The sequence below is a fragment of the Ochlerotatus camptorhynchus genome, unplaced genomic scaffold (genome assembly GCF_037179485.1).
Source record: "Ochlerotatus camptorhynchus isolate MF236.1 unplaced genomic scaffold, CSIRO-AGI_Acam_v1.1 ptg000141l, whole genome shotgun sequence".
Classification (NCBI taxonomy): domain Eukaryota; kingdom Metazoa; phylum Arthropoda; class Insecta; order Diptera; family Culicidae; genus Ochlerotatus; species Ochlerotatus camptorhynchus.
The window spans coordinates 371894-385580 of NW_027040631.1; the positions used below are offsets into that span (position 1 = coordinate 371894).

Consider the following 13687-nt stretch of genomic DNA (forward strand, 5'->3'; position numbering starts at 1 on the left):
CTCGGCCATTGACGCTTTGCGTCACCTTTTCAATGGATTTCCTTTTTTCTCTGATGGTACGTACGTATTATTGACGTACAAAAGTTCAGCAAGCGAATGAAACACGTGGTCCACATCAGTAAGAAAAAGGTCTCGGAGAGGACTCCCAGAAAGAGGAAAAATCTATTACGTTATCTGGAAATGTAAATGGAAGTCATTGGTTCTAGAAATCAGTCAATGGTCTTGTATCTAAGGTTATTAGCTAAAACCACATTCCGTTTGTACAGTAACTTTAGTATGCCATGTGTAAACAACTATGTTAGCATTTCAACGGAAAGCTAATGGCACAATTTTTCCCATTTCCCTAACTAGTCGGAGTCAGTCGGTCCTAATAAAACATGACGTCAAAAGGGACCCATGTCGCCCTGATGAGCAAACAGCAACAATGGATGTTCGTCGTCGTAAATGTGGTTTTATCTTGTTTCCCAATGTTCTGAGAAAAGCAACAAAGAACCCCGAAATCGACCCACTCAATCAATTTTCTCCAAACCAAAAAACGTACGCACACAGCGTCCCTGATGCCCCCGCTGCGCCCAAGGGCCAATGGTCGTCGTCAAAAACTATAAATATTCCAATTTATCTGCGAAGCTGCCATCGACGTGCGGAAGATAAATTTATCTTTGGTTTTCGTCGTTATTTTTGCACCCCCGGCAACATTCGATTGCCAATAGGATTCCCATAAATAGTTTACGCGTATTGTCACGTTTTTGTGTTTGATTTTTTGTGACGAAGCAGGCGGAATGTGGTTTTCTTTTCCCCTTTTGTCCTAGAACAACAGTCTATCTAGTTAGTTTATCGCCCTGACGACGACCGCACAGAGAAATCCAGCCGTCATCGATGCTGACAAGTGACAGTCAAGGCCGATTTGTGTCATTTAGTGGGTTGAACGGTTTGGGAAGTTAGGGTTTACATGATGGTAGGTAACACACTTCAGTTTACACCCGCCGAGAACAACGTACCATGCGTCTCCATCGAAGTGAAAGCCAAATGTACCTATTAAGCTTCAGATATCTTTCCCAGGAATTTAATTACAAAGATTGATGTCCTCTCTGCTGTAACAAATTCGCCCACCAAAAACAATCGAGAACTCTTGAAGCGAAAACCGCTTTCTAAGTAGGATTTCGCACACGCGGCCAACCGTTCACGCAAATTTGCTCACACAGCACACAATTTATCATCATCGAAGAACCATCAATCGTGGATATTCACACACAAATCGACGGCGCGGCGGTGCCGTGGGTGGGCAACTCCCATTATAATCGTGGTGAATATAATCATACAATATTCAGACCGGCTGCTCACAATCAAATGACCATCGGTTTGACGTTCGTCTGAAGCAGGAAATAATGCGCTGGAGGAGGACTCGGCGGTGGAAGAATGATTTAATAGCTTTCGGTTGCTATTAGGGGTAGACGGGGCACGATGAGCACCCCATACGTAGCTTTCAATAATGATCCGAAGATTCAACGTTCCAACACTGATTTAGAAACGTGTTGAAAATGTGCCGACTGAAAACAATCCTCTCTTTTTAAAAAGAATTTGCAATTGCTTGTTTGATCAAACTTAAATTCATTGCTAGAGAAAATATATCTGGCAACGCTTGTTCAATGATTATTTTGCGATTTCTGGCAAAGCAGTGAAGTTGAAGTGGTTTTCTTGGTGTTCAATTTTGTTCACTAAGAGATCCGACAAGCAGTTTTTATCAATTAAGTCACTAAATTTTATTGTATTCGATTGCGCTATGCTATGAAAAACACAAGTAAGTAAATACAGTGAATGATTTTACCCAAAATGCTTTTGTTCTAAAATCATGAATCACTTGTTTTAAATTTACTTCTTAATAATGTATAAATGTATGTGTATACTAATGATGGTGATTGAAGAAATTTCAAAAAGAATAAACAATCAAAATTAATTACCCTTTGTAGAACCTGCTCATCTTGCCCCGGGGTGTCTGAGAACGGTGTTCAAAAGTTACTTTTTAAATTTATTTAAAAAAATCTTAAATTTAATACATTGAGTTGTTTTAATTCATAGGATCCTCAATGCATAGATCCTCAAAATCATCCCCACCAAGATGAAGACGAATATTAATATTGACAACAACACAGGTGATAATGAAAATCCAGCCACGAAAAACAAATGTTAACTTCGATACTCAGAGGTTGTCTTAATCAAGAGAATGGTAGTTGCTCTATCTGCTAAGGTTGTCCTCATTTTCAGCTAAGTTGAGTGTATACGGAATGATTTTTATCAGCTCTGGCTAGGGTAAACAATGACTGAATGTATTCATTGCAATTATTACATATGAAAATTACGTCAACATTTGGGTGGCCACCTTGCCCCGTCTACCCCTACTACTGTTGGTGTGGTCTATTGGACCTACCGCTACAATTACTATGTTTTATAGCTAGTCAGTTGGCTCGGAATTGACATGCAATCAACGTGTTTACCGTTGGCGGAGAATTTTGTGCAGTTCCTTGTGTTGAAAGCAAGGATCCGGAAACGGTTGCATGTATTGTGGAAGAATTGTGCTGAATATTTAAACACAGAAATCAAGCTAACTGATTTTCTCGGTAGATTGGATTAGATCATGCAGGGCTTTGTGAAAACATTGAAAGTATGCGCACTAGTAATTCTACAGAGCAGGGCACGTAGGGCATTGCACCTATCCATTAGACTGATGCAAATTTTGAAATGCTTCCAAATTGGGTGCTGATTAGCCTCCCAAAAGTTGAACTAATTTATTAAGAAACTGACTTGGCACAAACGTTATGAAGTTTATATCGAAATTAGTATGGGAAAACCAAATTTTGTGTTCATACCCAATAAACAATTCAAAGTCACAAATAAGCATACACATTGAATAAATGCTGTATAACAGTGTACAATGCTGAATAAAAAAGGATGTTGAATTATGTGCTGAAAAAAGCTTATTGAGATCGATAGATGCGCCTTTATTCCACCGTTTGCTCTGATATGATTAATTTACTTATTAAAAGCTTTATAGACGTTGACTGTCTTTCTGATTCAGAACCAGAGGTTTGATCTAATAACAAACTGAATAAGTGTAATTTGCGCATACATTGTCGCTTTAATTCGACTGTTTTCAATAGATTTAATAAAATGCTTTATTAGACGTCTTATGACTGTTTTCTAGCTCCATTATTAGATTCAATTGCATTGATTTACAATATTGCTGTATAAAGGTGAATACAGTCAGCAAAATAGCTCTTATACCACTATGCGTCCATGTTATAATTTCATGCTTTGTAAATGCTTTACAAACGGCGTATTCATTCATTATTCCTAAACACTGCTTCAGGCTAACAACAAAACGAAATTGGTAGCATAGTGGTTACCGTTTCCGCTTTCCAAGTTGAAGGTCGCGAGTTCAATCCCAACCTCAACCCTTTTTTTATTTATTTTCTACGCCTAATTAATTTAAATCGTAATCATAGATCGTATCACTTACGACAACCAATTCATAGATGTATTGAAAAGAATAGCATCCTTTCCATCGAAATTAGAGAGATGGAGAGGTAACGTTGGTCTCATGTTAAACAACTATGAATGAATTCATCATTCTCACAATTAGCTAGAGTTACGACTGGGAGTGCTGATAGGTTTTCAAATTTAAACCTTTAATACTTATTTAGCTGCCCTTTTGATGTATTCTAGGATAGCTCAGATGGCAAGGCAAGCGGCTGGTGATCGAAAGGTCATGGTTCGAATCCCATCCAACGGAAATGTGTGTATGTAATAAAATTTTTAGGTTATGTGCGTGCTTCGACAGAAGTAATGACACAGCAATCACTAACGAGAGAGAAACAAAACCCTGCTCTGCCGCGTTCTTATGAAATGGTTATGGAACTTTACATGAACGTTTAATGATTAAGTTTCAACCTTATGTATTATGGTTTTTTGGAACTGGACCTTACAAATAATGGGTTGTTAAGAACCATTACCGTTCCAAATTCTTGTTTTCTCCATACATTTTCGGAAAGAGAACTATATTAGAACCTTTTAACTTATGGTTTGAGAACTTTAATGGTAATGGTTATGGTAGTCAGTAAGGTCCACGAATGGTTTTGCAACATCGATCAACTTTATGTGGAATATATCGCGAATTGGTTGCCTGTAATTTACTGATTACCAATTCACGATATATTCCACGTAAAGTTGAGCGATAATACAAAACCATTAATGGACCTTACTGACTACCATAACCATTACCATTAATGTTCTCAAATCATAAGTAAAAACGTTCTTATATAGTTCTCTTTCTGAAAATGTATGGAGAAAACAAGAATTTGGAATGGTAATGGTTCTTAACAACCCATTATTTGTAAGGTCCAGTTCCAAAAAACTATAATACATAAGGTTGAAACTTTATCATTAAACGTTCATGTATAGTTCCATAACCATTTCAGTTAAAGTTTAGCAGGGATTATAAACAATTTTTAACCATTTTAGGTAAGGTCAATTTATGGTTCGCGTTTATGCGGGAAGCAAATCGACTAACGTACCCCATTCTAGTATAAATTCCATACTACACTATGTTTGTTTTGATTCGCTATGAAAGTTTGACAGATAAAATGAGGGGTTAGTGTATTTTCCTATGTTTCGAGGGGTGAATCGATTAGCTTGGGACCGAAGATAGTACCAAAGCTGAGCCAAAAAGTTGAGCTCGTTTCTTCGGGACCTTCTAGTCTGAGAGTTACCTCTATGGTAGTATCGTGCATTATCAAAAACCCTTAATATTTTGCCTTGTTAAATTGCGAAGTCTAAAGCGAAAAATGACGCTGCAAGGAAGATTTGGTTCACTCATCAACCTTTTCCCGGAAACTAGGACAAACACGTCACCCCCTGTATGACTTGCATCCATAACAGATTTCCATCCCTAAATCCCATCATCTGGCCTGCATAATATGTTACTGGCTACAACAAACATAAATTGAATGGGGAAAATCCTCCTACTTACCATGTGTTAAAATATTAATCGTCTCGTTATGCACGTAGAATAAACTGCTGAGGCATCCTTTGACGCCTTGCAGTGGCCGGTAGCCAGTTAGGACGTACGGGTTGAACTGCAAGTGCTGTGGCATGTCCTTCCACTGCAGCAGATCATCCGGTGGGGTGAGCAGTTTATTCAGTTGCTTCATCAGCGGGGCCCTGCCCTGGCCGTCGTCGTCCTCTTCTGAGTCTTCTTGTTGACACTGTTTCGTTACCACCACTGGCGGCGACGGTGGCGGCGGCGATAGCGACGATACTGACGATGATGCACTTCGAACCGTTTCCGGTGACGACGAAGGTGATGACGATGCCGATGAAGACGGTGGCGACAGTATCGTCAAATGGCCACTCATCAACGGCACATTAGAATTAATATTAGTCAAAGCAGTAGTAGTAGGCACCACGGAAATGGGGGCAGTAGCCGATTCGACCACCATCGGGGAAAGCACCCCTGCACACTCGGTCGGTTGCATTACGTCCGGTTCCTCCAGCTTGGTGGCAATTATCTCGCCAGTGCGAACCTCTGCTTACTGCACACTAAACGCGTCGCGACGACGAAGGGGACCGACGTCGTCACGCACTCGATGGTCGTGACGTCAACCACCTTCTTTCTTCGGACTTCTAAACACACGCGAGCAGCGCAGAAAATCACGAGACGTCTATTTTTCGTTCACCCTTTCACTACCCACCTGCTCGAGGGAAATGCACTTTCCCCAAAACCCCACGCGCACACACACACACACCCCACTGTCGCGTCCGGCCGCGTTTTCTCGCTTTCCACTACGTGTTTTCTCACCACAATTTCGCTCTCCGTCGGAAGCAAATGAACAACACCAATCGCGTAATCTTTATATAATCTCTGTTCCGAAAGGTTTTCCGTCAAAAACACTCCAACTGTATATAGGGGAAGATTTTCCAGATTTTTCCTTTTTCTCGGCACACTCGGCACGGAACCGTTTCAGCTGGTTCAGCAATCACCGCTCGTCTCCAAGTGGGCCTCCTCCTGGCACCCCGTGGGAACAATCTCCAGGACCTGTTGGTTAGGAGAACGCTTATTTACCTCGTTTATTAATTATATCACGACGACGACAGCACGATTCCATTGCGAGTACAGCCACTTTCATCGTCATCGACACGACTAGACTCAGTCCAACAACAAAAGGCCATTTTCCGTGCTCCACCACTAGCACCAAGCTCCGAGGCGAATCACAGATGGAAAAGCAGAACGAAAATGCCCCCATAAATCCTAACGCGGGGGTTTTCAAGATTCGGAAAAAAAAGCGTACTAGTTCACCTTCTTCCTTCCCGACGGACTCAAACTGAACACCCAGCCCAGCAAAAGCAGCCGCAGCCCCTAGCGCACTAAATAGAACAGCAGATGCAATCTCGGATTCTCTCTTTGCCTCTCGACGAACAGACGGAACGGCCACATTCGCTCGCGCTAAACCAACGAACCCAGCACACACACACACACACACGCACACACAATCGTATACATGCATTGCACGCGCTCGGTTTTTATGAACACTCTTTTTTTGGGGGGGCCATTCAATACACCCCGGGGGCCACGGTTCCACCTACCACCTACCACCGTGACCTCTGAGAATCTCTTTGGTTGTCGTGAGCGGCGGCGAAGAGAATGTATTTTATCCTTTCGGTGGTTGTGGAGGATGGTTGGATGGTACTATGTGAGTCACTGCTGGATGTACAATTAGACTGATTCAAATTTTAGACATTTTACTCTACATCGGGTTCTAATTTGGACTGCAGGAAAAATAGACTGCTTCTTCACGTCGCTCTATAACCTGGAGAGTAATTTTATCCAAGTGAGATTTGTGAGAAAGCGTGATTACCTATCACCCCAGCAGGCCTGGGTTCAATCCCAGTCGGCGCCGCCGGGATGTTCTGAGGCATAAAATTTCTGGGAAGTAAAGCCGTTGGTCCCCGGTTCATGAGTTGATGGGTCGATAGGTAGGGTCCATGCGTGGGAGCTGCCTCCCTGGCGTCGGTAGCATTGGTGATCGACGGAAAACAAATCAAGGGAAAAAACAATTTGTGAGTGATATTCCTTCTTCTTCTTCTTTTTCTTCCTCGCATTTCAAGGTTATTTCTTATCCCTTATTAGCTTATTGTGAATGCTCATCTTAGTGTTCTAAGATGCACTTTCACAGTTATTAATTGAGAGCTTTCGATGACTGTACTATTCATACTCTATGCCTAGGGAAGTCAAGAAATTTTCCAAGCTGAAAAATTCCTAGACTGGACCGGGAATCGAACCCTGCCACCTCCAGCATGGTCTTGCTTTGTAGCTGCGCCTGTACCAACTGAGATAAGGGAGACCCCTTTGGGAGGAGCGATATTGCATTCTCACGATTTTGGAGAATGATGCTTTAGAAGATATGTGCAGGGTGTCCACTAGGGTGGGTCAATTTTATATAGCGGATCACAACCCCCGGCTCCCCACAGCTCTCTCGATTCGTATTGGGATCGTCAGCAACTGTGCCAAATTTGAATGAATTAGGTTACGATCTAGATTTGGGAAAGCTTTAAAATTTGTATGGGAAACGGAAAAAAAAAGAATTATTCATTCGCACGACAAAATTTCAAAAAAATTTAGATTTTTTTTATATTGATTTTAAATACAGCTTAAGTAACCTTTTATGTCGTTCCTATGTACATATTTTGGATTTCATACTTTGTAAAACTTGGCCAAATCCAGGACCTCATAAAAATTCGAGTACATAGTCTATTACATTTGGTTGCTAAATTGCCCCTCTTCTTGACTGTGTTGTGCAGTGGATTTTATTCATTGGAACCTCTTTTTAGATTTTTATCAATTAATCTGTGAAAGACAAGTCGTAACGTGCATATTTGTATATCACAATTGTAAAAGAAATAATTTAATTTGCTTTTTTGAACATCTCTAATAGTACGTTCAGACTATAGCTTATATCATGTAATATAGGCTATTTTGCAATGAACACTCATACATCAAGTTTTCACTGGAAACCCTATGCAGGAGTGCTCATTGCAAGATAGCTTATATTACATGATATCAGAAACTAAGTCAAAATGCAATAAATTAATTCTTAATCAACTCATTTTTTACAGAGTTGGTAGAACACATATTTTGCTTTAGTATGCAAGCTGGTACAAATATGAAAATACATAAATTACCGGAAAATAACAAAATTTACTCGAAGCAAAATTTACCTGAAAATTTGTCTAGAAGTTCAACTTAACATGAGGAACAATAATTTGGTTGACCGGTGGGATCCGGACTTTTTTTTATAAAAATGAAAAGGTCTAGTATGTATGCATTCGAAGATGAACCACCCTACGGATGATAATTTCCTAAATAAAGGAAATCAATCAAGCAGTTTAAATGCATGTCAAAATGCCCTATTTTTTGCCTGTAGACTTGGAGACATACTTCAAGTCTCCGCGTACATCGTACGGGTTAGGCAAAAGATGTGCGTCTATCTTTAAAAACTGTCGCATTAATGGCCCTTCGCTCATTTTCAACTTCTATTCAATTTTCATACTGCCGTACTCTAACGGAACTATCCACCTACCCTCTTCAAAAAGATCATTCTCTAGCTAATAAATTATCACACTAAAGCTTCATGTTAGCATTTCCAACCAACACTTTTAATTTATTTTTCTCTTTGGGGATATTTCTATTTAAATTTTTTTATGAACGTTCAGACAATTTTCTACAATTCCATCTTTGAACAAATTTTTGTGTAATTATTTTTTGTAAAATTAGTTCGGCCCTTTTCAAAAGGTAGTCTGGATTTTTAAAGGAAAACAAATATGAAAAGTTTCTTAAGCACGGAGTAGCAGCTGCGAATTTTACGGTAATTAAAACCATAACCGTAAGCTCACACCTTACACTTAACTCCACTCATTACCCAACAAACATTGAATGTTGAATAAGAGCTTATTCAGGCAAAAACAAGCGTCTTCAGCTAAAAAATAGCTTATTCAGCTGTTAATCAACTCAAATTGTTTATTGGGTAGGTTCTGTACAACATCTAGCTTCAGCTTCTCTGTACGGGAACCAACTTTTTCTTCATTTCTTCCTCATGTTAGACCTCCTGGGATGCTTCCGTATTGCCTGCTTCATAATAGCCCAGTATTTTTCGATGGGCCTTAGCTTCGGTGCGTTCATGTCTTTGGGCACGAAAGTGACCCCGTTGGCTTCGTACCACTTCAGGACAACATTTGAATAGTGGCACGAAGCTAGATCCGGCCAGAAGATCGTAGGGCCCTCGTGTTGCTTCAACAGATGAAGCAAACGCGTCTGTAGACACTCCTTGAGGTAGATCTCCCCGTTTTCAATCCCGGTAGTCACGAACGGCGCACTCCGTTTGCCAGATATTTCTTGGCAAACTTTGAAAGTTTCTTCCTCCGGTACATCAAACTTATGCTGGGCGGTGAGAACCGTAGCCCCAGAAGCTGCCGGAAGTCTGCCTTGACGTAAGTGTCATGATCCATGATGAGACAATGAGGCTTTGTCCGTATTTTGCGGTTCGTCACGATTTGGAGCCTTCTGCACTTTGTATGTATGCAGTCCCTCCCGGTCCTTGGCTCTCTGAACGAAAGACTTGGACAGATTCAACTTTTTGGTCACATCCCTGACCGACGCAATGAGATTCCGCCTTAACGCTTTCACGATACGCTTGTGCTCCTGATCACATCCATTCTGACCGCATTTCTCCTTCCGTTCGATGCTCAGAGTTTTTTAGTAGCGTTTAAATCACACGACTCACCGTTGACTGCACGATTCCGAGTTGTTTTCCGATGTCCCGATGAGAGAGTTGAGGATTTTTCAGGTGCTTGCGCAAAATCAATTCGCGACGTTGCTTTTCGGGTGACGCCATTTTTTCCAACTTTCGAAAAACTGACAGCGATAAAAATACAGTGTAAACAATACACTCTAAACTACTTCTACCCAAATTTTCGAGGAAAAATACCCAATGGGTAATTTTCTACAGTGTTTTTTTCCGTAATGCAATTTGATGTGGGGCACCCTTTAATGGTCATTAGGGTGCTTCGGTTTGAAAAAAAAATGATCAGAAATCTTATAGGCCACCCTTCAGTTTTATTCAGTAATATGAGTCTGTGCAAAAATGGCAAAGATTTATGAAGGTTTAGAGGTCGCGCAAATGGTTTGAAGTTTGTATGGGAATTACTATGGAAAATCGCTTTAACTTTGATTCAAGTAGTCCCAACGCTGTACAAAAATTAATATATAATTGTTTATAAGATAGTTTGAGGTTAGCACATATCATCGGTAAGAAACGTGTGTGTGAGAAAATTTGCGAAAAAATCTAAGGGCACCACCCAACAAACAATTTTAGCTGCAGACTAGCTTATACAGGCAACAAATAGCTGTATAAGCCAATTTTTGATTGTATAAGGTGATCTGCAGCTAAAATTGTTAGTTGGGCGGTGGGATTCAAACCCGCAATTCCCATTCAGTACACGGGTGCATTGCCAATTATACAACGGAGTACCTATATGGTCTATGGATTTATTTGGCTAATAACATTTGAGTTTCGAATCCGTTTCCCACCCTAGTCTTTTTACGCAAGCATTCTACACATTGTCATTAGCCAATGACAAGTTCGGTAGCCATTCAAGAAGGCTAAAAATGTGAAAAATTACAAAATTAAGTAAATCAATAGTTGACTACAGGCTTGTTTGTCGTTGTCATGGCAACGGCATATTATTTTTTTTACAGTCAAAATTACTAAACCGGCGCACTTAGTAATGGAACAAACTCTTTTGCTTATTACAGCGCTCCTAGTGAACGTTTTATTGTATTTTTCATAGTTCATAAAACGCCCTTATTTTGGAGACAGAGGAGCGTAGCAAAAAAAATCCATCGTGGTTTTCGTGACTGAAGTATTGAATTTTCCAAGAAACACCTATGGCACGTGCTCACAACGTACAGGGAAACCTTGACGACGAATCAGAAGCCTCAAAGTAAACGCTGGAGTGGAACTGCCAACCGTCAGCTCCATGGAAAGGTCGTGAGGTCCATCAGGAGCAACCCAGATATGTCCGATCGCGATTTGAGTAAAAATCATGATGCCGCTCGTGGTACAGTGCAGCGAATTCGCTAACGCGAAGGCTTACAGGCAAAACCGCACCAGTAGGCAAATCGATCACTCGAGCAGAATACCGTGCTCGAAAGCCGTATGACAATCTGCTGACCAAGTCTGGTGGGTGCATACTAGAGTGATGCGAAATTTGAAATTTTCGCTCCGCAATACTTAGACGATTCCAAATCGGATCCTGACTAACCTCTCAAAATTTGAACCCATTTGGTGAGAAACTGAGATGGCACAAACCATTTGAAGTTTGTATGGAAATTACTATGGTAAAACCAAGATTTTTGTTCATGTTTATCTAATAATTCACCATATCAGTCTGCTTTAAAGGCTTTCAACTTGTAGGAAATTTTCCCAGCAACAACTTTGCTGAAGACCACTTTTTGATTAAATGCAAGGATCGAAAGTTATCAATGGTTCAATGCGCTGATGTCTTATGATCATGCTCAATCAACTGCTCAGCAGGCAACATTGGTGTTTCTCGGGCGTTGAATAGGACACAAAAATCATGGCTACTATGTCACACTGCAAAATACAGTGTTGCCTACAGAGCAGCTGCTTGATCATGTCATAAGTTTACCAATCTCTTAAATAATTAATAACTTTTTCCTGTCTCGTTTTACATAGAAACGATCTTCAGCAAAGTTGTAGCTGAGAAAATTTTCTAAAAGAATGGCTATCGAACTGTTTCGCAGCTTAATATGGAAAAAGACTAGAAGGCAATGAACAAAAAGTTGAGATTTCCCATAGTAAGGAGGGTGCGACCCTATCAATTCAGCAATGTAAAGTAGATTGAGAATGTACACACGATCTTCTACTCAGTAAGCAAAACCGGTTTCTACTAGGTCACCGAGTCTCTTACATCACAACAAACAACTACAACCTAAGATCGTTCATGCCCGAATTCAAATGAAATTACGTCTTCGAAAGCAGCTATGTTTTCAAACCCGAATAAATATTTCCGTACCGTTAAAGCAACCGTGGAGAGGCATTTGTGATTAACCTCGGTCCCTTTCAAATTATATAATTATTTACAATAACAGTGGATGTCAAAACTACGTTTCTCATTCTTCTAGTGATTTCCGATTTTTATATTTTTATTCCAATAATCGATTAACCTATTAACGAACCGAAACATCAATTATTTTTAATTCAAAAAATTTAATTAAAGTTATAGCATGCCAAGTAACATCCAAGAAACATTTTAAGTTTTATGAAGTACTGCAAAGCAACTATAAAACAACATTCATAAAACCCTGGTGAAGGCTATTTTGTCATGAATGCATCCACCAAAACCTCATTAAGACTAGAATATGTCTAGTTGGCCCACTCTGGAGAAGGTTCTGAAGGGTGTATTCTCGAAGCTCTTCAAGATTGATTAACTGCAAAAGGTTCAATCCTGATGAATGTGGGCGTCTTAGTGGAATACCTGTATAATGAGAGAGAGAAGGATTAGTATTTTCCATTTAATTCCACTACTTTATTTGCTTATCCTTGACAGATACGCGTATTTCGTCTACAATGTGCAGACTTCTTCAGTGTCTTGTACTAATACTCGACAGTCGAGTATTAGTACAAGACACTGAAGAAGTCTGCACATTGTAGACGAAATACGCGTATCTGTCAAGGATAAGCAAATAAAGTAGTGGAATTAAATGGAAAATACTAATCCTTCTCTCTCTCATTATGCAAAAGGTTGTATGACGAACGCATTGAGAGCCATTTGCCATTTACAATAAAAGCTATTTAGCAACAATAAAAACCCCTTTCCGAGCCATTTCCCCTAGCGGCATGCCAAATCCACTAGGAAAGCATCAATCAAGATAGAAAAGGATTTATGAATCCGATGTTATCAAAATAATTAAAATCGAAACTGATGGATAAAAATCGTGTTTTGAATATCCAAATTTGTTACAATAGTTCCCATTAAGTGGCCTAGTTTTAAGTGCCTTATTGAATTTTACATGAAAACATCGAAAAAAATATGTCCGCCCTCGGAAAACGTCAATTTAACTAATTGTTTAACATTGATAAAAAAAAATATTCTTCAGAAAATATAGTTATATCTAAGGAAATATAGATTGAAAATCGAACAAGCAAACTAATTGTAACATGGTCATTTGTGAAAAAATTGTTTTGCTTTCAAGAAATTCTTAACAAATTCATGAGGTTTTAAAATGGCTTTTATGAAGATAACTTGCAGTCTGAATTGTGTTTATCTAAAGCCATTTTGCTTGATCCTAACCCGTTCAGATTTATGACAGCATTTATGGAGGCAAAGTTGCCTGCAAAAAGTTATACGTCAAAGTTTGTTTATCTTTCGATTGTTGCGCTGTGGGATGCAGGGTTCTTCCAGGCGGTTTTCTCCCAATAGATTGGGAGCAGTTACTCAGATAGTTTACGATACTGTTTTACAACAGTTCGCATTTCGAACACCTGGAAGCGCAATCGTTTCCGAAAAAGATTTCCTTCTTCCGGATGGTTACAGAAGTGCACCATCCAACGATGCA

The 13687-nt window shown here is 39.8% G+C and overlaps 1 protein-coding gene across 1 annotated transcript in view; it reads right to left on the bottom strand.

Annotated features, from left to right (window-relative positions):
• Positions 1-6343, bottom strand: part of LOC135700751 (progestin and adipoQ receptor family member 4) — a 54098-nt gene extending 47755 nt beyond the window's left edge. The window contains exon 1 of the mRNA XM_065221383.1: positions 5024-6343. Coding sequence (XP_065077455.1) covers positions 5024-5528 — 505 coding nt within the window. The 5' untranslated portion in view covers positions 5529-6343. The remainder of the gene's footprint in view (positions 1-5023) is intronic.
• Between the last annotated feature and the right edge of the window lie 7344 nt (positions 6344-13687).